This window comes from Tenrec ecaudatus, chromosome 12 (assembly GCF_050624435.1).
Source record: "Tenrec ecaudatus isolate mTenEca1 chromosome 12, mTenEca1.hap1, whole genome shotgun sequence".
In the NCBI taxonomy this organism is placed as follows: domain Eukaryota; kingdom Metazoa; phylum Chordata; class Mammalia; order Afrosoricida; family Tenrecidae; genus Tenrec; species Tenrec ecaudatus.
Window position 1 is genome coordinate 51138252 of NC_134541.1, and position 22060 is coordinate 51160311.

Sequence of the window (22060 nt, forward strand, 5' to 3'; positions counted from 1 at the left end):
AACTCTTGTAGGTTTGGGGTGACCATAGAACTCTCCTATATGGCAGCAAGGGACTGATATTATCCTCCCCACAATCTGGAAATGTGCTCCATTTAGAGTGAGGCCACCTCCCTTGAAATGACTGTTGAGATGTCCAAGGAAGCAGGTGAGATGGTGTATGGGAACGAGATAAGCACACTACCACGTTGGTTAGGGGGACAGATTCGAAGACTGCATGACCTGGGAACAGAAGCCTGCCTTTGTCCCGGTTGATCTTCTTATAGGAGTGGACTCACACAGTATCTGTTCTTTTGTGACTGGCTGACTTCACTCAGAAGAATGGTTTCCAGGTCCATCCGTGTCATGGGTGTTTCATGGTTTCCTCGATGTTTTTCGGGGATCCATAGTATTCCATTGTGTGTACGTACCGGAGTTGCTTTATCCGTTCTTTGAGCTGTTTCCAGCTTCTTGCTGTTGTGAATTGTGCGGCTATAAATGTGGGATTGCAAATGTCTGTTTAGGTTCCGTCTCTCACTTCTTTGAGGTACATGCCCAACAGAGGTATGACTGGGCTGTAAGGCATTTCAATTCACAGTCGTTTCAGGAAGTGCCCTATCACCTTCCACAATGGTTGTACCTGTGTACAATCTCACCAGCAATGAATAAGCTTTCTAGTTTCCCCACACCCTCTCTAGCATTCATTGTTCTGTTGTGTTTGTTTTTAAGGGGCTCTTGTTGGGGGTAAGATGATATCTTATTCTTGTTTTGATTTGCCTCTCCTGGATCGTGAGCACGTCCTCGCGTGCTCTTTAGCAATTCCACTGTTTTGCTGGTAAATTCTCTGCTCATGTCTTTTGCCCACCATTTAATTGAATTGTTTGTGGGGTTTTTCCTATTAAGGTTGTGTAGAATTCTATTGATTTTAGTGATTAGTCCCCTTTACTTTTCTGATGAAGTTGTTTGCTGTGCATATGTGTCTTATGTTTAATAAGTCCCAGGCACCTATTTATCTTCTACTGATTGTTTCTTTTATTCTATTTGGTAGTACGTGTGTGCCCTGCAAAAGGACCCTTAAATTTATCCCATTTTATTTTCATTGATGATCTGGAGTTTACATTTAGGTCTCTAATCCACCTTGAGTTCATTTTTGTGCATGGGGGAGATACAGGTCCTGTTTTATTCTTCTATAGATATAGCTACTAGGATAATTTTTATTCTAGTTTTGGAGAGGCCAAAAATAAATCAGTAAACAAATTGTCCTGTTAGTTTCATATAGGAAAATGTTGCCATAACATTGAATGAGTGGAGGAGGTGGTGGTCTGGCTTGGATTGGGTGTCTGGCTTAGATTAGGTGTCTGACTTAGATTGGGTGTCTGGCTTAGATTAGGTGTCTGGCTTAGATTGGGTGTCTGGCTTAGATTGGGTGTCTGGCTTAGATTGGGTGTCCAAGAGATCAGGTGACATTTGAGAAGTGAGATGACTTGTATGGCAGGGCAGAAATAAGGCTGGGGCTGCAGGAATCCAGTGAGCAGGGACGGGGATGAAGTACTAAATCAGGCAGGCCTTGTAGGCCATGTTCAGAAAGGTTGGTTTTACTCTAAGGGCAATGGAAGGTGGAGGAAAGTTTTGAAACGGGGAGTGACTACCTAGTTTACTTTATGAGAATATCCCTCTTACTGGTGATAGAGAAAGGATAGAAGTGGTGTGCGAGTGGAAACAGAGTGTTCTGTGGAAGCCAGGTCATAGGTGAGGCTTTCAGAAGGTTTGGGGATGGTGCTATGCAAATAGATTGGGAATCAATGCACGTGGCAGGTGCTCAGGACTGGATAGTGAATATGAAAAAGGGAGGAAGAATCAAGAATGACGTAAGAGGCTTTTTTCACTGGGGCACTTTATGAGTCAACACTGTCTTTCCTAATATGATCTGATTTATTTCCTCCAGAAACCTGGCTGAGTCACGACTACTGGGGGTGGGACAAAAAAATCTGTACTACTGAATGCACCTATGGTTAATGGGGAAAGTGAATCTGCGGGAATATGGATAGCCTGAGTCACAGGTGTGCACTCAGCTCTGCCCGAGAGAAAAGTCCCACTCCAGCCCCAGGGCCTCTGCTGCCTTCATCATTCAGGGGCAGGCTCGGGGGTAAAGAAAGGATTTTATGTAATATTTTTTTAAGAAACCATCTGGAGACTGGCCACTGTAAGATATATATGAAGTAAGTACTGGACACTGATATAAATATAGGAGATACGTTTAGCTGAACATTTTGTTAGTTATTGTGCGAAGTGTTAAAACATTATAATTTTTATATATATTGTCTCATATCCCTAACTCTGCTGGCAGTGCAAAATGATACGATCATTTTGCACAACTGTCAATGTCTTATAAAGTTAAATAGACACCCATGCCATGACTCAGCAATTCTACTCCCCCACGGAATTTCTCTTTCCCAAGAGAAATGAAAATATGCCATATATATATATATATATACTTTATATGTTCATGGCCACTTTAGTCATGGTTTCACAAAACTGGTAACACCCCAAATGCCCGCCCACAGGAGAGTGGGTTAGAAAATTGTGGTGTGTTCACACAATGGAATACTACCCAGTAATTAAAAGGAATGAAATATTAATGCAAATGAAACTCAAGAAACAGTATATTGAATAAGAGGAGATAAACACAAAAATATATTCTATATTGTTTATTTGAGATTCAAGAACAGAAGAAACCAGGATGAGATGGGTGGGAGATAGACAAGAAAGGGGTCCCCTTGCTGTGGCATATAAATGTTCTCTATGCCAAAAGAAATGAGAAATAGATATTTCTTTCCAGAGGTCAACTGGTATTTAGGCAGAATAGTAATATAGACCAAATGAGAATTAATGTGCCTCTCAAATCTGAGGAAAGGCACTCATGAGAGTCTCTGATACAAAGTCCTGCAGCAGCACAAGCTACACTGTTGTAGTCAGCACTGACAGATCCATCATCTTGCCGACGGACACAAGGAGTTAGCAAACTGCCAAGCAACCAGAGATTACTGATTTACCAATCCATAGGAGCCTGGAAGACTATACTCTGAATGTTGACACCTTGAGAGCCTTCAAGTAATCTCTCTCAAGTGTTCAGCAAGTTAAAGATTGACAGTTCGGTTCTATCCATCAGGGCTGTGAAAGAAAGGACTGCTTTTCTAAAGAATTTTTAAAAACCTGACTCACTGCCATCAAGTTGATTTCCAACTCATAGCAACTGTCTAGGATGGAGTAGAACAAAGCTTCATCTTTCTCCCCCATAATCGCTGGTCGTTTCAAACTGCCGACCTTGAAATTAGCAGACCAATGCACAAACCACCAGGACTTCTTGTCTAAGGAATAGATCCAAGAAAACCCTATGATTCTCCTGTTTCTTGGAATGACCCTGATTGGGAATTGGTTCTAAAGCAGCAGGCTTGATTTTGGTTTTTACCCATGTGTTGCTGAGCAACTCCACTAGATGGCAATGTGGGCCCTGATGTCCAAGGACACCACATAACCTGGAAAGATTAGTTTCCTAGCAACGTGGAAAACAGACACACATAAGTAGTTTACACACCCCACCCGCACCATCCCCAACCTGGTTTCTGCCCTTATTTTTTCTTCATTTTTTTACTATCAGGTTCCTTTACCTACTACCCCACACACCTTACTCAGAGTGAATTATTTATTCATTTTTGAAGACATAACTAGCAAGTAATCAAAGGATATTTTAGTTTAATTCCATGTATTTTATCTTTCAATGTCACTTTCTGTTGGCGAACATTTGAGTTTTTTAGGGCAAGAGTAATATAATAATCAGTTAGGATATGGGAAAGCCATTAAGCTAACTCCTCTCTCTCTCTCTCTCTCTCTCTCTCTCTCTCTCTCTCTCTTTCCCAGCTGGCAAACTGGAAATAGTGAAATGGATATTCACCTGGCCCCTGAGTTTGATCTTATACTTCACTGTTCCCAACTGCAACAAGCCCCGCTGGGAGAAATGGTTTATGGGGACGTTCGCGTCTTCGACGCTGTGGATCGCAGCCTTCTCCTATGTGATGGTGTGGATGGTGAGTGTGTCCAGGATCCCCTAACCTTGCTAGAAGTCTTTCACCCTGCTAATGGGGAAATCGAGTTGGAGTTTGGGCTCTTTAACGCCATCAGTCAGCTGTTGGTACTTAACCCCGTACAACTCACTCTTAAAACCTAACCATTTATTCCCTTGGTCTGCAGTTTGACTTCGGTTTGAATACTCAACCAGGGCTGGCTAGTGAGCTCTACTTTGAGTTAGTTACATATGGGCCAATTTGATTCAGATAAGAGGGTGGATTCAGTCTGCTCCACAAATTTGCTCATTTAAAAAAAATTTGCTCATATTTCTTGGATCAGTAGCAAGGAGTGCATGCTCTTCTCGTGATGGATTTAGCATGCAAGAAGGTAAGTGGAAACACAGTGTCTTTTTGGACAATAACCTCAAAAACTCACTGCCATTGAGTCCATGCCTATTCAGCAAATCTTTAAGACAGGGTAGGACTGCTCCTTTGGATTTCTGAAATTGTAACTCTTTCCAGGAGTAGAAAACCTGGTCTTTCTCTGTGAAGTAGCTGATGGTCTCAAACTATTGATCTTGCAATTAGCAGCCCAATGTGCAACTGCTACATCACCAGGGTTCCCAAGGAGCATGGTTTGGGGCTAACAAAATATCACTTCCATTCCATTCGAATGGCCAAGCCCAGTCTCAGTGGAGTGGGAAAATACATTCCATCTATTCCTACCTGTCTGTTTGCCATAGGATGGTAGTTAACATTTTACTATGATGCCAGAAGCCATGCCACCTGTATTCCAAATGCCATCAAAGTCACCCAGGATGGACAGGTTTCTGTAGAGCTTCCAGACTAAGAGTAGGCAGAAAGACCTGGGTATCTACTTCTGAAAATCAGCCAATGAAAATCCTATGGATCACAACAGCACATTGTTCAACTCACTTGCTTTGGACACTTCGTTAGGAGGGGTCGATTGACCCCGTCATATCTGAATGCATCATATCTGGTGAAGTAAAAGGTCAAGGGAGCCAGGGAAACCCTAGATGAGACGAATTGGTACAATAGCCACCGCTATGCAATTAAACAGGCTGGCCATCAGGAGGATGACCCTGGAGCGGGCAGCACTGGGTTCTGCTGGATGTGTGAGGTTTGCTTTGAGCAGAGTTGACTTGACAGCAGCTCTCTGTCAGTTCTTCTGTCCGTTCTGGGGGACTGAACAGCAGAGCCATAGAGCAAAAGGCTTGGAAGAAAATCCTGAAGAATTGGGAATGATGATCTACTCTATGACAGTCACTGTCATATGTGTCTCATTTTCCCCAACCACCAAATGAGGTCACTGGACTTAGTGACACCTTAAAAGTTCTTCTGAGGCTAAAACACTGGCCTGGTGATTGGCATTGCTCTCTGTTGCAAAGCAATTTTAGGAAATCCAGCTGTACAGAATGCATTGTCCATTTGTAATCGCGTGTTTTATTGGAGAGCAAACCTAACCCAATAGAATAAGTCTGGCAGAAATTAAAAGCCTTAACAGAGTTAAACAAATCTAAATTGTTCTTGCTTGAGTGTTGAGCAGAAATACAATATAAATTCTAGAGAAATACACTCAAGAACTAAGGAAAGGTTTTGAAAAGATTATTTTGCAGACAAAAGCAACTTTGTAATGCTAACAGTATTAATTCATAATTATCCCATGCAATCAAGGTCACTAAGAAACTGATAATGTGTTTAAAAAGCTATATGTCATAGCCAGGGTCTACCCTTCAGGCTAAATTCACTATTTTTTTTAGTTTGGCATATTCATTGGACTCTCTTTCTGTTTCATGTCTGGGTCATAGAAACAGTTATGTCCTCAACTGCTAACTGAAAGGTTGAAGGTTCAAGTCCATCCAGAAATGCCGTATATACTTGTGTATAAGCCGGGTTTTTCAGCATTTTTAAATGCAGTTTTGTGGTAAAATTAGGTGCCTCGGCTGATATTCGGGTTGACTTATACTCGAGTATATATGGTACTCACAAGAAAGGCATGGAAATCTACTTCTGAAATTAACCATGGAAAACCCTACTGAGCACAGTTCAATTCTGACATGCATGAGGTTGCACACACACGGAATCATCTCAGGAATGGGTTTTCTTTTAAGGGAGAAAACAGAGAAAGTCAGGAGTAGCAGCCACTGGGATAATGAATGCCCTCTGGTTCCATGGACACACACCAGTGATCCTAACAGCCAGCACTGTGCCTGCCCAGTAAATGAGCTCAAACCCAGCCTGCTTCCTGCAGAGGCGGAGCGGAGGGTTAGAAAGGAGCTACAAGGTTAACTTCGTTCCACTAAAAGGTCCTGAAAAGATCAAAGAAATATTGTAGGAATATATCTTCATCCTACTTTTCTCTCTGCAAACTGAAGCTGAAAATCTTCAAAACCACCCCCAAGTTAGGAAGTCCACCAAGAGGAAATGGAATGCATTGTCTTGTCATAAAGAGTGAGGGAGGTATCTCAAGGGATTTTAACTAACATTCCCCAAACCTCTGGACAAAAAGACATCAATTTGGCCTCTGGAGTGAAGCCACTGTTTCCTATTTGTTCCGTAACTGTACTTACAACATGGGGTTTATAGTTCTTGTAATTTTATAGAAAATGAGGCCATCATGTGACGTCCTAAAATGGTCTAGTAGTTTCAAGTCTTATAAACGATCTTCTTCTAAGGCCAAGATTCACATGTTACTCTTCCTACCCCTGGCCCCTGGATGGCACTGTATCCCTCTGGCCTTCCTCTTCGCTTTCCCATATGGAAATTTGGGACAAGAGTGGGCTCATTTCCATGATGAGGGAAACAGCTCAGGTGGCAACATTTCCATTCACTACATTAATACAGGGGATGCAGGGCACCGTGGTACTCAGAGAACCCTCTGGCTAAAATTCTCCGTGTGTCAAATGAGGGGCTACGTACACAGATGGGTTTTGCTTCCCTGGTTGGAATGCTTCTCCGCTACCTACTAGCAGGCTGTGACTTGGGAAAATGTTCCCTCAGACTCCGTTTCCTCATGTGAGGGCAGGGTGGATTCCTTGTTGGGCTGCTAACTGTACAGGCGATAGTTCAAACCCAACAGCTGCCCCACTGGAGAACAACAAGGCCATTTTCTCCATCAAGATTTACAGCCCTGGAAAGCACTTCTACTCTTTCCCATAGAGTCGAATTAACTCTGAGTCAGAATTACCTCAGCAGAAGTGGATTTGGTTTTCGTTTTGTTCTAGTGCTGAATGAGTGTCAGCTCTCACAGTGATGTTGCTAAGGCCCATGACAATGACATCTATTACCCAGCTGCAAGAAAGAAAACAATCAGTGCCAATGACCTTTCTGACTGGACAGTGTGGAGAGAGTAGCGTTCCCTTCTCATTTCTTTAAGTCTCCATTGTACATCTCCCTGTGAGGATCCCAGCCCTAGTCTGAGTCCCATGGTTTCCTGTGTCCCCTGTGTTAATACGATGAGGGGAAATGTTGCCCTCCAGAGAGGCAGGTCAGAGTGTAGCCTTTCTGTGTCTTGGTCAGAAGGTATCAGAGGGCAGGTAGAGCTAGAGTTGAACCTTCAGCTCAGTGCCTTTTCCCTTTACCTTCCAGGTCACAATCATTGGCTTTACTCTGGGAATTCCTGATGTCATCATGGGGATCACCTTCCTGGCTGCTGGGACCAGCGTACCCGACTGCATGGCCAGCCTCATTGTGGCCAGACAAGGTGAGGCCTCCAGAGGTAGATGGAAAGGGGCAAGAAAGATCTCCCTACTTGGAGGTAATTGATGGAGTACCAATTCAGGGCTTGAAGAATCAAAGGCCTCCTGGGAACACTGGAGGTCAGAACACTTTTGAACAGAAGAGCCAGAACCAAATCATAAGGCTCCACCTTCTGGAGGTAATATTGCTGTCCCTCCATTGTTTGAAATAGGAACAAATATAAAGATAGGAAACTTTTCCTGAGCAAGATATTTTAGGCACGTTATCTTTTTCAGTTTTAATGGCATCTCTGTTAAGACAGGGATAACCATATAACCTTTTATTTATAAGGAAATTGGGGCTTAGAGGAGAGAAGAGAGACATATCTGAGCTTCCACAGCTGCAGTACCCCTCAGAGGGTGTGTTAGGCTGGGTTGACTAGAGAAACACATTTAGGGACACTCATATATGTGTAATAAAGAGCTTTATCAAGAATTAGTTATATATCAGGAAAACATCTCAGCCCAGTCGGACTCAAGTCCATCAGTCCAATACTAGTCCATCAGTCCCTCTTCAGACTCTTGCAGCCACTTGCAATGATGCAGCATGCAGGAAGATCACAGGCTGGTGGTGCAATGGCAAAGGATGCATTACAGGGTTCTGGTCATCATCAGGGTCGGCCAGCAGGAAGGTGAAGGCAGAGTGGGGGGGGTTCGAAGGGCCCTCCTTATGAGAAGGCCACGCCCACACGGGGGCATCATCAGGCTGAGACCTGATTGACAGGTTGAATACCACCCTGCACTTTTATACTAGGGGCTACTCCCGCCCCTCCAAATAAAACAAGGGAATTTTTTTCAAAGCTATGTATTTAATTTTATTTTTTTTTTACAAAACAACTTTATCATCTTCAAAGCACTCTCCATCACACTTAATATTTTTCAAATCTGTGATTCCATTCTTGGAAACAATTTTCAAACTCATGGCTGAAAACACCTCCCTCATTTTTTTCTTCATCTCTTCTAAGTCATCAAATTGCTGTTCTTTCATGTCCCTCTTCATTCATGGAAACTAAAAGAAGTTTCACGGAGCAAGGTCAGGTGAGTAAGGTACGTTGGGCAAGAGAGCCATGCTGGGATTTGGGGGGGGGGGGTTGTCAAAAACTGGTGCACTGAGACAGTTGCATGAGCAGGTGAATTGTCCTGCTGGAAAAACCAGTTTGTCATCTGCCACAACTTGTTCAGAACCTATAAGTAGAAAGCGCGATTGATAGTCTGACCTGGTGGAATGAACTCCAAATGCATTATCCCCCTCATATTAAAAACATTAAAAATGAGCATCATCTTGATCTTGGATTTTACTTGACGAGCTTTTTGGGGTGCGGTGATGGTTGTGTCTTCCACTGGCTTGACTGGCGTTTGCTTTGGGATCGTAAGAGTAGCACCATGTCTCATCACCAGTCATGACCTTGAATAAAAACCCTGGGTGGCCTCGCAGCTGCTCTTTCCAAACACAGCATGTTTCTACTCAACACTCTTTTCCTGGTCAGTCAGAACCCAAGGCACAACTTTCGCATCGACCCTTCTAATTCCCAAATCTTCTGTTGAAATTCGCTGAACCGAGCTCCAAGATAGTCCACATAACTTCCCCATCTCTTCAATGGTCCGTCATCATCATCTTCAAGTGCACGTGCACAGATTTTGTTGTCATTGTCATCCATTCAGGAAGTTGACAGGCATCCAGATGATTTGTCATCAAGCAACATTTTCACCTTTAAAAAAAAATCATTTTATTGGGGGCTCATACATTTCTTATCACAATCCATACATACATCCATTGTGTCATTTTCACCTTTTTGAAACAAGAAAACCACTCACACACGAGTTTTTCCCATAGCATTATCTTTGTCAACTGTCTTCAACATCACAACAGTTTCTGTGGCATTTTTTCCAGAGCAAGAAACAAAATTTCACAGCAGCACACAGTTCTCTTAAATCGGCCATCACAAAAAATGGTTCAAGTGAAACTGCTTTTATGAAAGAATTCACTGTGACCAAAGGGAACCTTCCCAGGCGATGCCACTGGGCGCACTAACTCAGAACAAATTGCTGGATGTTTGCCTAGCAGGGTAAATGCATACTACAAAAGCTCCACCCAGTGGAGCTTTTTCTGTTTGCAGGGGTACCCCTTGTATATCTTAAAGCTGACAAGAGAGTATGTAACTACCACAGAGGGGCAGTGACCAAAGGTTAGCTTTTAGTGTGAGACAGCCCCCTACATCCTTCAAAACCAAGATGCAGTTCACCTACTCAGGTGGATGCCCCAAATGGTCACCCCTTCCCTATCACCTTCTCTAATTGAGATGCCTAATACATACTAGAAAGATGTGTTTTAAACAAACGTAATATGTAGCTATAAAACAGCACTGTGTCTTTCTCATAAAACCCTACTGATTACATTGTTAAAGTTTTTATTTCAACTTGGAACCACCAGGGAAAGAGTCAGACTGGGAAAATGGAATTGCCTCCTTGAACAATTGCTTCCTTTGACACGAGACCAGAAGAACACAGTTGTGTCCCACTACCATTCGTTAATGTTTTGATGAAAGGTTTCACAGCATAATCCTGATCAGAAAGGACAACCTGCAGAGCAAAATTTCAAACCCATGTGCACTCTAGACTATCTGGAAGCTGAGTGAACCCGTGGGACTAAGGTTTAAGCCCTTAAACCCTCCTCATTTTGTCTTGCAGGTATGGGCGACATGGCTGTATCCAACTCCATTGGGAGTAACGTGTTTGACATCTTGATTGGCCTGGGGCTCCCTTGGGCTCTTCAGACACTGGCAGTCGATTATGGATCCTACGTAAGTGGTTCTCTTTGCGGTTCCACCAGATATGTTTTGAATGACCATGGCTATTGTCACTTTGCCTCGAAAGTGATGTGAAAAGGCTCCCTTTTAGGGGAAACCAGGTCTTTCCAAAGTCAGGCCGTGGGGCCGTATTGGACTCTGGCAGGAAACGATTCCAGGGCAGAGTCAGAGAGTACAAATTTTGGACTTTGTGAGCCAGAGAGTCTCTATTCAGCGACTCAGCTCTGACATTGTAGCGTGAGAGTAGCCAACAACAAAACATAAATCTAAACCAAAAAATAAATCATAAATCCGTGGGCGTGGCTGTCTCCAATACAACTCTGCAGGATTTGGTGGATGACCTATTATTTATAGCCCCTTTTTGAATGCACTTTTATTCATTATATACAAAATACAAAAAATGTACCAGCTTCCAAAATACAAGAGCCTGGAATGGAGCCATGAAGTTCCCAACAAAGCCAGGCCTGAGGCTAATGACCCCGTGCTCTTTTTCAAAGCCATGCTTCTGGTTTCAGGTTAAGAGGTTGTGACCTGGCTTCTCTGGGTAGGTACTGGTGTTTCTTCGCTCGCCAAAATGTCCTCCTCCACACATGAAAATTTGTGTTCAAGACACAGTTCAAAAGCTGCAATTTTGAAACTTCTTCCTGCATCAAGAAGAAAACTGTATAGTGGTTTTTAAGTTTTTCCATCCACTGTAGCGTTCAGCTCTCTGTCTGCTACTGTGCATTAACTTATCCCATCTGCACAATATATTTTACTTAAGTGTATTTAGACAGAAAGCCTTGTGGCTCATTTTTCAGAGGTTTTAGTCTTTGGTGTGTGCATTGGACACCTCACCTGGGGAAGGTAATCCAGCGGGTTGTGTTGGAAATCAAATTCATACAGGAGACCACAGGGGTTTGCTTCAGGGAGTTCCCCTTGGGGTAAAAAGGAGCAAAAAACGATGGACAAAAGCATCATGTTCTAAGATTGTCTATGCAATCAGGCAATGATGTGGTAAGTGGAGAGGCCACTTTTGGCTGGGTTGTCTGCAAAGGCTGCTCTCAGGAGATGAATTTGAACTGATTTTAAATGATGAGAAGGAAATAGCCACCGGGAAACTGAGGCAGAAGAATGAAAAAAGATCCAGCCTTTAGGAACAGACAGTGCAAAGGCCTTGGGCATAAAACAAAAAAACAGCCCGTGGTGTGTTGGAGCACCTGCAGGAAGTGCAGTGTACGTGGAGGAGAAGGAGGCCAGAGAAGCAGCATTCGAGGCGCAGTTGTGGAAGGAGGTAAGGGCCAGATCCTGACGTGTGCTCATTTGGCAATGAATAAAGAGGCTGGAATTCAAATGTATATGATATTCATATACAGATTTTTTAAATCATGCTTTTTACTGTTTTTACATTGAGATTCAGGAACATGGGTTTCCCCTCACCTCGAAGGATAAGGCCCGCTTATAGTTAGCGGCCATCAAGTCACCTCTGACTCGGTGAGCCCATGTGCAGCAGGCAAACCCAGTTCTGTGCCCGCTTCACGACTCTAGGTGTGCTGCAGTCTCCTGTGGCGGTCGCTGTGCATCTTGAGGTCCTGCCAGACGAGGGGGCTCGCCTGCCAGCATTACAGCAGACAGTATTTGGTTGTGATGCATAAGGTTTTCATGATCTAATTTTAGTGATTCAGCAGGCTTTCTTCGTAGTCTGTCTTGGTCTGGAAACGCCAGTGAAGCCTGTCTCCCATGAGTACCCTTAATAGCATCCAAAATACACGCGGCCTAGCTTCCAGCGTCATCGAAACACGCAAGCCACAATGATAGGATAAACTGACTGCAGGTGGTGAAAGGAATGCTTAGCGTGGGCTGATTGTAGACTACACATGATCTACCAGAGAGACTGGTCTTTGAATGAACCCTCAGCTATGTGCCCGACCCTCTTATCGCCATGGTCACTCATTGTCTAGGACGTGGGACTATAGATGACCGAGGCCTTTCAGTCCCACTGCCCCTAATTATGTCCCCCGCTTCTGTTGCTAGTGTCCATCTTCTTTCAGACTCTCTGCCTCAGACGTGCATATCCTCCACCCCGCTGTTCACTTCCAAATGATATCCCTCCTGCCGAGTCTTTCTCAACTGTATAAAAATGGGATGACACCCACAGTATATATCGTTAAACAGAGGATATGTCTACCTATATATTAACATATGCTATGAATCTATCCATGAGAATCGTGAAGCATACAGGGTGCAAAGCTATAAAAACTTCTTAGTCATAGCCAGACACCTTAAGGGAATGAGTTGTTCTGAAGTTGGAGCATTCTGTTGGGTCACCTTTCTTTGAAATGGGTACAAATATGGATCTCTTCCAGGCACATGGTCAAGTCTCTGTCTTCCAAACTTCCTGGCACAGACCAGTGAGTGCTTCTAGTGCTTCCTCAGCCTTTGAACCACTTCAGTTGGTAGTCTATCAATTCTTGGAGCTTTTTTGGGTGAATGTTTTCAGTGCCGCTTGAACTTCTTCCAACACCATTAATCCTTGCTCATACACCTCCTGGCAGGGTGGCATGTCAACTAGTTCTTTTTGTCACAGCAACTCTGTATTCTTTCCATCTTCTTTTGATGTTTCCTGCATCATTGAGTATTTTTCTCTCTAGAGCTTCAATATTGCAGCTTGTCACCTTTTGACCTAGCTACAATTGCGATAATTTCGATCTGCAAGACTTGCTCTGGTAATCTTTCCCATATCTGGTCCATAGTCAGAGGTGATTCATCAGGAGCTTAATCCCCATGACGGGACCCTGAAAATGACTTTGGGGTTTCCACCATCATCTGCAGCCTTTTGCAAATGGAAATGTTTAAAATTTAAGTTCTAATATCATTCCATCCTCCATATTTGTTTTTTTTTTTTGTATTTACATTTTTTTTAATCACACATGCTGGTGTGCTTCTTCTGTGTGGACTTAGCTGACACCTGATTCACAGGGCTGCTTGTTTTAAGACAAGCCTTTAAGACCCCAGATCCTCTTCTTTCTGACAGCCAGGCATCATCTAGTTTCTTCACCACACTTTACTACAGCACCCATATCTTCAGTGATTACTTCATGGGTGTAGGCATTGAGCAAGGCCATGTCATACGAATTAATTGCTCTTAGATGGAGACCATGATTAAGTACAAGTTCAACATTCACTTGTATAGCTATGGTTTATATATGTTCTTGGTTAATTTTAACTATATGATTATGATTATTATTTTATTGAAGGTTATTATAAACTATCCCTATGGGTAAATGATAGTTCTATTCATATTACCATTAATTTAGCCACTGGCATAAAATTTAAAAGAGTGATTAAAAAGAAGTATACGTGCATAGGACAGTTTTTAGACCAAAATACATGGATTGTGGGTTTGTACAGATTAACAACTTAGGTGAATGTTTACACTTACAAGAAGGTTTGAAGATAGAGCAAAACTTTCATTAATGCTCTTTCACAAGTCAAAGAAAATAGTACATATATGGTAGTCTTGAGCTGCCGCTTATTGGGCAACCTTCAGGCAAGAATGTTGAACCTAAGTCCAGGGACTTCCGCATGGGCATCCTCGGGATGGTAGTCACCTGCCTCTCTTCACACTGGGGCATTTCAGCTTAGCCCCGTGGCAGTACTTCAGTGTCTTTAGTCTGCTATCTCTGTGTGTAAGGTGCAGCCAATTTGCTCAGTGGGAGTTCCGAATGGAAAGCTTCTGGTGTGGTCTATGAAGGATGCTGTGTGCCTCAGACCTCAAATGGGGAGAGTCTAGGGTCCTTGTTGTATATGGCCTGGGTCACCAAGGGTTGAATACAAACGAGGTCGATTAGAAGCATGATACCAGGTTATTATCCCCTTCATGGTCTATATACATGAGCCTTTTCCTCAGTGATATGCTGCTCCACACCATTTACACATTGACCAAAGTCTAGTCTCCTCCTCTGGCACAGACCTACTCTCCACTCTGCCACCCCTTGACTTGAGTTTCCGGTAAGCCTCACTAATCACTCTTGCAGGAGTGTCTGTTAATTTGGGGTGCCCTTTGGTCAGTGTGATAGAGTAGGAACTGATTGATCTTTTCTCCCTGCTTCATGGAAACCTCACCCAGTTGAGATGAGGCCTCCCCTGTGAGAGTGACTTCTAAGATGTACAAGTAAGGAGGTGGTATATGGGTCATGAGCTCTAGGAAAAGGTTCTTCCCATTGCCTAGAAAAATGGAATAGAGGATTAGGTGACCTGAGACGCTTAACTTGGGGGTTATTTTTATATTAGTGGTCTCATACAATATTTGTCCTTTTGTGATTAGCTAATTTCACTTAGCATAATGGATTCCAGGCCCATTCATATCATGAAGTATTTCATAAATATCCCTTGTATGCTCTACTATATCCATATATGTATTTGTAGCATATATGAACACATATGTAAAACTATTCTCTATCAAACCTCTATATTCTTTTGTTGCAGATCCGCCTGAACAGCAGGGGACTAATCTACTCTGTGGGCTTGCTCCTGGCCTCTGTTTTTGTCACGGTAAGTTTGCACCTCATTCCTGAGTTCACATGTTCCTCTTCCCCTTGAGTTCTTTGGCTACAACTTTTTTTTTTTTTTGACACAAGATGGGCTCCTAGTGAATGAAGAGAGCCAGCCTCCACATGTCCATCTCCTGGTGGATCCAAGTAACCCACTAGATATCCCTTCTCCTTTTCTGAAAGGAAAGCCTGGCTCTGTTTCTTGGTAGGCACAAATATCAAACAGAGAAGAGATTCTACTTTTTTTTTTACAATATTTGTCACAAAAGGATAGATTCCAAATAATCAACTGTGCCAGTTTGCAAAACAGCTCTACAAATAGAGGGGTTTGACCAACAGTCAGAGACTAAAATATGTTTATATTTTTAATAGTGGGTTTCTGTGATATTCCACTATCTTGGCATAAATATCCACTTGTGTAATGTAATGTTCAATGGACATATCTGGAAGGAAAAAAATTCACACCAACACCATTGTGACCCACATAAGGTAGCCATTAGTATGCAAGTACACTGTTGTATTTTCACATTAATAAGCACTGAGAAGCAATATTTTTTTCATTTAAGTTTCAAGCAACTATTTATTCATTGTATTACACCTGCCATGTTGTTAACATACATTCCGGAGAAGGTGACTTCAGAAGGCCATGCAGAAAGTGAGAGGTAATTTTCATGGTCAGGAGTTGAGTGAAATGTCTGTTTTGCCGTGGGTAGATATGAAAATCCAAATAACTTGTTCTTTCAGAGATAAGTAGGTCCTTCGGGTCTGGTACAATGTAGTCATAGCCAGGACTTATTGGGCTCGCGCCAAATGCCAGGGACCTTGCTAATTGTCTGCACATATTTTCCTATGTGCAAGTTGCCGCATCGCCTTATTATCAGTCACATGATACAGCTACCCACAGAGACATAGAAGAGTTGCGTAACGCCTCCATATTGGCACCAAGAGTCAATGGAGAAGCATGTCCTCTGCCATCAGAGTCCACACTTGGAATACGGTACCTGATCCTCACTTCTTATGTACTGTGCCATAGTCCGTCATAAGAGCTACTGGAGATTGAGCTATGGAGAACTGGGCTGTTGAAAGACCGAAGAGAAGTAGGCTTGGAGAAGGAGAGCAATTGCAAGCATGTTGAGTCTCAAGTGCTCATTGACATTCAAGGGAGAGCTCAGCAAAGCCGTCGGAAACATTGGAGTTCAAATGAAAGTCCAGGTTGAAGACACCGAATGTAGATGTTATTTAAACCTGCACAGTCTGATGCGATCACCAAAAAGTGAGTGGTAGGCAGAAAAGGCAAGAGCCCCAAGATCCCAGTCTTGGCACACCCCAACATTTGTAGATCAGGACGGTGGGAACAGGGAAGGGGCAGCTAGAGGCGTGGTGAAAAGCCAGGATGGTGGGGTGGACTCGAAGCCAACTGGAGAAAGGGGCCATCGTGGGGGGGGGGGGTGACCAGCTGTGTGAAATGCTGCTAAAGGGTGAGAAGAACTCTGAGTGTTGATGTTAGATTTAAAAACACAAAGCCATTGGCGCTCCTATAAGGGTGTTTTCTTGGGAGAGTGATGAAAGTGAAAGGTTGAGTGGAGATGGTTAACAAAGAATGGAAGAGAAATTGAGGACAACTGGTACATATAATTTTCAAATTCTCTTGTTGTCCAGGTAGGGAGTAGAAATCAAGTGCGAGAAAATAAAGTTGTTGAGAACTGCCTGTGCCTGCCCTTCTAATCAAGGCAGTGTGAGGACGAGGGAGTGATCGGAGTGGAGGGCGCGTCTTGTGTGCACTCCACCCCTCTAGAGACGTTGTTTGCACAGGAGATGGCTGGTTTGGGAAGACTGTGTGGTTCTCCCTAGCTGAAGCTGTACCAAAGTAGAGAGGGCTGCTGTATTTGCGGAGTTGAACCCCTAGTTCTCCGCCTGCTGGTAAAAAGACTTCCAGAGCTGTTTGGGGTTGTAGGAAACTCGTTCCGGAGACATCAGCAATGCCTGTGTCCTGCTTATGAAAAGATGGAAGAAGCTGCCAGCAGGATTTAAAGAGAAAAAAAAAATCCTGTGGTAGATGTCAGGGCAGGGCCCGGTTGAAAGAGTACAATGAAACCAAAGAACGTGAACCCTCTACATGGAAACAAGATAAAAGGCAACCAGATCAAGAAGCTACAGGAGGAATAGAAATGTGCTAAGTCTGGGACTTGTAGTACCACCCAAGGGCCTACTTGTGATCGTGCTGAGTCAGAGGATGACTCAAAGCCAGAAGTGGCTTCTGGTGCTAACAGAGTTCCAGGCTTTCCCTTTTAGATCCTACATTACTGGAAAAGACAGAAAAATATGTGGTGGGCTTATCTCTAAAAGTCACCTGGGGAAAGTTATCAACATGTATTCAAGGGCTTTGTTTCTCCTTCACTCTCTATTTATAGCAGAACTATAATAAAAGAAAAGAGATGTCTATCAATGCTGAGTGGGTTAATTTTTTTAGTTAATAAATCATTTTATGATGATGACAACATATGTACAAATGTGCTTCATCCAATTGATGTATGCGTTGTGATAAGAGTTGTACGAGCCACCAATAAAATGATTTATATAAAAAGATAATAATTTATAAATTATCAAGGGTTCGTAAGGGAGGGAGGGTGGGAGAGAGGGGAAAATATGAGCTAATACCAAGGGCTCAAGTAGACAGAAAATATTTTGAAAATGATGATGGCAACAAATGTACAAATGTGCTTGATATAATGTATGTATGTATATATGTATTGTGATAAGACCTGTATGAGCCCCCAATAAAATGATTTTTTTAAAGACTATAAAATAAAATAAATAATTTTATTGGGGGCTCTTACAGCTCTTATAGCAATCCATACATCAATTGAATCAAGCACATTTGTGCATATGTTGCCATCATTATTTCCAAAACATTTTCTATTTGAGCCCTTGATATCAGCTCCTATTTCCACCCCCACTTTCCCCCACCCTCACGAATCCTTGATAATGTATAAATAATTTTTATTTTATTATTTTATACCATCCGTTGCCTCCCTTCACCCACATTTCTGTTGTTCATCCCCCTGGGAGAGAGAGGGGTTGTACGTCTATCATTGCGATCAGCTCTCCTTTTCTCCCCGGACCTTACCCCTACCCTCATGGTGTGGCTACTCTCATTATTGGTCCTGAGGGGTTATCTGTCCTGGACTCCGTGTGTCAAGAGTTCTATCTCTATCAGTGTACACGTTCCAGTCTAGCCAGATTTGTAAGATAGAACTGGGGTCATGATAGTGGGGGTCGGATTAAAGGACTAGAGAAATACTGTGTTTTGTTGGTGCTATACTGCACCCTGGCTGGCTTGTCCCTTCCTTGTGAGCCTTCTGTGAGGGGATGTCCAGTTATCTCCAGATGGGCTTTGGGTCTCCATTCTGATCCACCCCCTTATTTACATCAAAATGGTTGTTTGTTTTGGGTCTTCTGATGCCTGCTACCTGATCTCATCTGCTCCTTGGGATCACATGGGCTGGTGCGCTTCTACCATGTGGGCTGGATTTTTTGTTTTGCCTCTGTTAGGCAAGCTTTCTGAACACTGAGATTTGGAGGAATAAATAAATCATGAGCGTGGCTCTCTTAAATTGTAAAATCATCAATAAACGCCTCTCTCTTGAATGCGAAGCCGAGTTCTTTCATTGCCTCTTCTCTAAAAGTTCAGGGGAAAATTTTCGTTAGTAAAGCCTTCTTATGTTGCCTATCTTATAGTAACAATATTCTGTGCTTATTTTTAAATTGGATTCAAAATCCCATACTCTACATAGCAGTAAGGAGTGAGCCACTTATGATCAGTTTCCTATAGTTTTAGAATTCATAATCTAACCCAAAAGGTTCAGTATCTCTTCCTCTGGGGAAAGCCTACAGGCGCCATGCTGCCATGTGCAGACTCTACAGCGAGTGGGGTCAGCTCTCCCACAGCCTTTGAAGCCTTACAGGACTCCCAGCCTTATCAGGGCTTCCTGCTGACTTGTTTGAAATGGTTTATTTTTTCTTTCTGTAAACTTCAAAAGAGGTTTTGATGCTGTAGGAATGTGCTGTAGGGCTGGGAGAGAGCTGTACCAGTCATCCTAGAAGGAGGATGTTGGAAGGGTGAAAAAAAAGGGAGACTGGTTAGGTTAGCGAGTAAGCCCGTGTTTACCATCCTTATGGAGCAAAGCAGGACTGGGTGTTAGTGATTGCCATCATGAAGAGGGGGGACAGAGTCGTGTAGAGGTGACCATGAACTGGCCCTCACACCCTCCCAGGAGCAGAGGCTGACTAGGATTGGACAGTGGACTGCAGCCAGCAGAGAGTGCGTGACCATGACCGTGGAAGACTTTGACGCCAAGAAAGTGTTTTGGGGAGGAGAGGAGGAAGGTGGTTTGAAGGCAGTCCTGAAGCGGAAAAAGAACAACCTTTCTTGCCTCCAGGCTAAGAGTATGGAAGAGAAATGTTCACACCTACGAGGCTTTGGGGGAAGTGTTGGCCTTGGGGAGAGCCCGGTAAGAATGGGACGTTCCACTGGGAGCGGGCAATGCCAGGCTCCGGGGATGTGAGCCCTGCCCTCCAGGGTGGGCGGTAGCTGCTGCCCTGCGTATTAATCACATTGTTTTTAATGTTTGAATTTCCTATCAACCCGTAGCTCCGACTCCCATTCTTCTTGAGGTGAGACGGGTTTCATGGCTTCTTGGAGAATTTTGTGCTGCCTAAGATTTATCCTGGGTGGCCCTTCCCCTCAGCTGCCCACAGTGTCCGCTGACGCCACGCTCTGTCGTTGCAGGTGTTTGGTGTCCACCTGAACAAGTGGCAGCTCGACAAGAAACTTGGCGGTGGATGTCTTTTCCTGTATGGCGTGTTCCTGTGCTTCTCCATCATGACGGAGTTCAACGTGTTCACCTTTGTGAACCTGCCCATGTGCAGGGGGCAATGATCTGCCGGCAGCCTGCCTAGACCCGGCTTGTTCTGTGCAATATGAGCTCCAGCCTCCCTGAGTCCCATGGCCTGGGCTGGGCATCAGTCAGGCTCTCCCCTCACGGGTCATTCGCCTCTGGGGAACAGTGGCCCCCTGCCTCGTCCCTCGCTCCTCCGCTGCCTCAGGTCCTACATCCCACCAACCCCCTCACCCGTCCCTCGTGCCTCTTCTGTGTAAAGACTTCCAACATCCATGTGACTTCAATCTCCATTTTTAAACAGTGACTGAGATTTTAGAAAAACCGGCTGCTAACTGGCCCAAGCCAGGCAAAACTTGTTACAAATCCTCTTCTTTTTTTTTTTGTTAATTAAGTTATTTGACAGAAGACTAATCTAATTTATGACCTGAGACTGTTGAAGAAGTAGAGAGGAGCGGGGCGCATTGATTGTGAGGGAGTTTTATGATTTAATTTTGTTTTGAGGTGATTTCTTAGGTGACTGGGTTTGGGGTTTGCTTTGTCTGAGGGGTCTCCCCCCTTTTTCCCTTTCCTTCCAGAGATCGAGAGCTTGTGATATCATTTTTCCCCACTGGGCTCTAGATTAGTTGATGATCCCAAAACTGCCCTGCAGTGTCTCCTGGGATGGGTACTAGCCACACTGGAATATTGCCTGGACTTAGCACTAATTGAAGGAACAGATAAGCAACCTCCCCAGGAAAGAATGCGTGGCATTTTATCCCGAAAGATGCCCAAAGTCCCGGGGGAGTTACCTAGAGGGGCACAAGATATTGAAGGTTATAGATGGCTTCCCACATGCCCCTCTAAGCACCGCTTCTCCCTCGGCCCTTTCTAGTTGTTCCAGCAATCGCTGGCGTCTGCCCAAGGCCTTGGATGAGGTGGTCTGATTACGCAATCCATCCACGAGCCACCAGACCATCCACATAGAAGCGCTCCAACTGAGTTCTTCAGATGTGATTTTTGTTTCTTGTTTTATTTTTGCTTGGCCCTCGGGGTTACAAGGGTGACCCACTGGCCACCACTGCTTTCTGTGAAGGAGTTTACACACACTGGTTTCTCGAAGGGGAAGAAGCGCACCTTGCACAGGCATTCTTGATAAAGTCCCAATTGGCCACTTTGTATTGAATACACTGGACCCTGAAGTCTGACTCTTGGGCAAATGTCCTTCCTTATAGGATACCACTGCCAAGCTGACCTGGCTTCACCCTTACCCTCCTGGAAGGATGGCAAAGGAAAGAGAAGACCAGAAAACTGACACCTTGGAAGCCCAAAATGTGTTAAACACAAACTTGCTAAAAGGCAGAAGTTATTGTGAACATTTTTGCCAATCACCACTCCATAGTCCTGCTAGATTCTGTGTGATGCTGAATTAATATGCATAATAATTCCACAAATTGAGATAGACCCATGCTTGTTCTACTGTATTTATTGGAAATGTGGATTCTTGCCCGTTCTGTCCCTCAATATTTACTTTGAACACTGATCACGCCTCACTTATCGGTATGGTTTGTCCCCTATCCCTTGTATACCTTCTGGTATGAGTTGTGAAAGCAATATGCTACAAATTGGTTGAATGCCTCTGTCTACGGCATAAACTGAGACCAACATTAGCCCATGGGACGCCCACCCAGCAGAAGGACCAGAGAGGAAACCGCCGACTTGGTCTTTCAGAACCACAGCGCACTTACCGACTCTGTTGCACATTTTGCACTGGTTGATGGCATTGTTTTCTTTGGATGGATAGTGTAAAATAAACTTCGCTGGTATGTATTCTTTCTTGAGCAAGCACGCTCCTGTCTCTCTTGGGATGTTGCTTGTCTTAAATTGAGGGTTACACATGGGGAGGGAAATAATTGTACATTTGTTATATAGAGGAGTATTACTGTGTTTACTATTTCTGGGTTGCCTCGCCGAGAAAGCTGGCAATTTGCTCGGCAAAGCACAAGTATGATGTAGCAAATGGTGGACCATTGTCGCTCTTCAAGG

At 43.7% G+C, this 22060-nt stretch overlaps 1 protein-coding gene across 2 annotated transcripts in view; it reads left to right on the forward strand.

The window, feature by feature from the left end:
• SLC24A3 (solute carrier family 24 member 3) overlaps window positions 1-21844 on the forward strand; it is a 420646-nt gene extending 398802 nt beyond the window's left edge. For both annotated transcript variants that reach the window (XM_075564035.1, XM_075564036.1), the window contains exons 13-17: window positions 3895-4061; window positions 7650-7764; window positions 10487-10599; window positions 15073-15138; window positions 19927-21844. In XM_075564035.1, coding sequence (XP_075420150.1) covers window positions 3895-4061; window positions 7650-7764; window positions 10487-10599; window positions 15073-15138; window positions 19927-20076 — 611 coding nt within the window. In that variant the 3' untranslated portion in view covers window positions 20077-21844. The remainder of the gene's footprint in view (window positions 1-3894; window positions 4062-7649; window positions 7765-10486; window positions 10600-15072; window positions 15139-19926) is intronic.
• The last annotated feature ends 216 nt before the right edge of the window (window positions 21845-22060 follow it).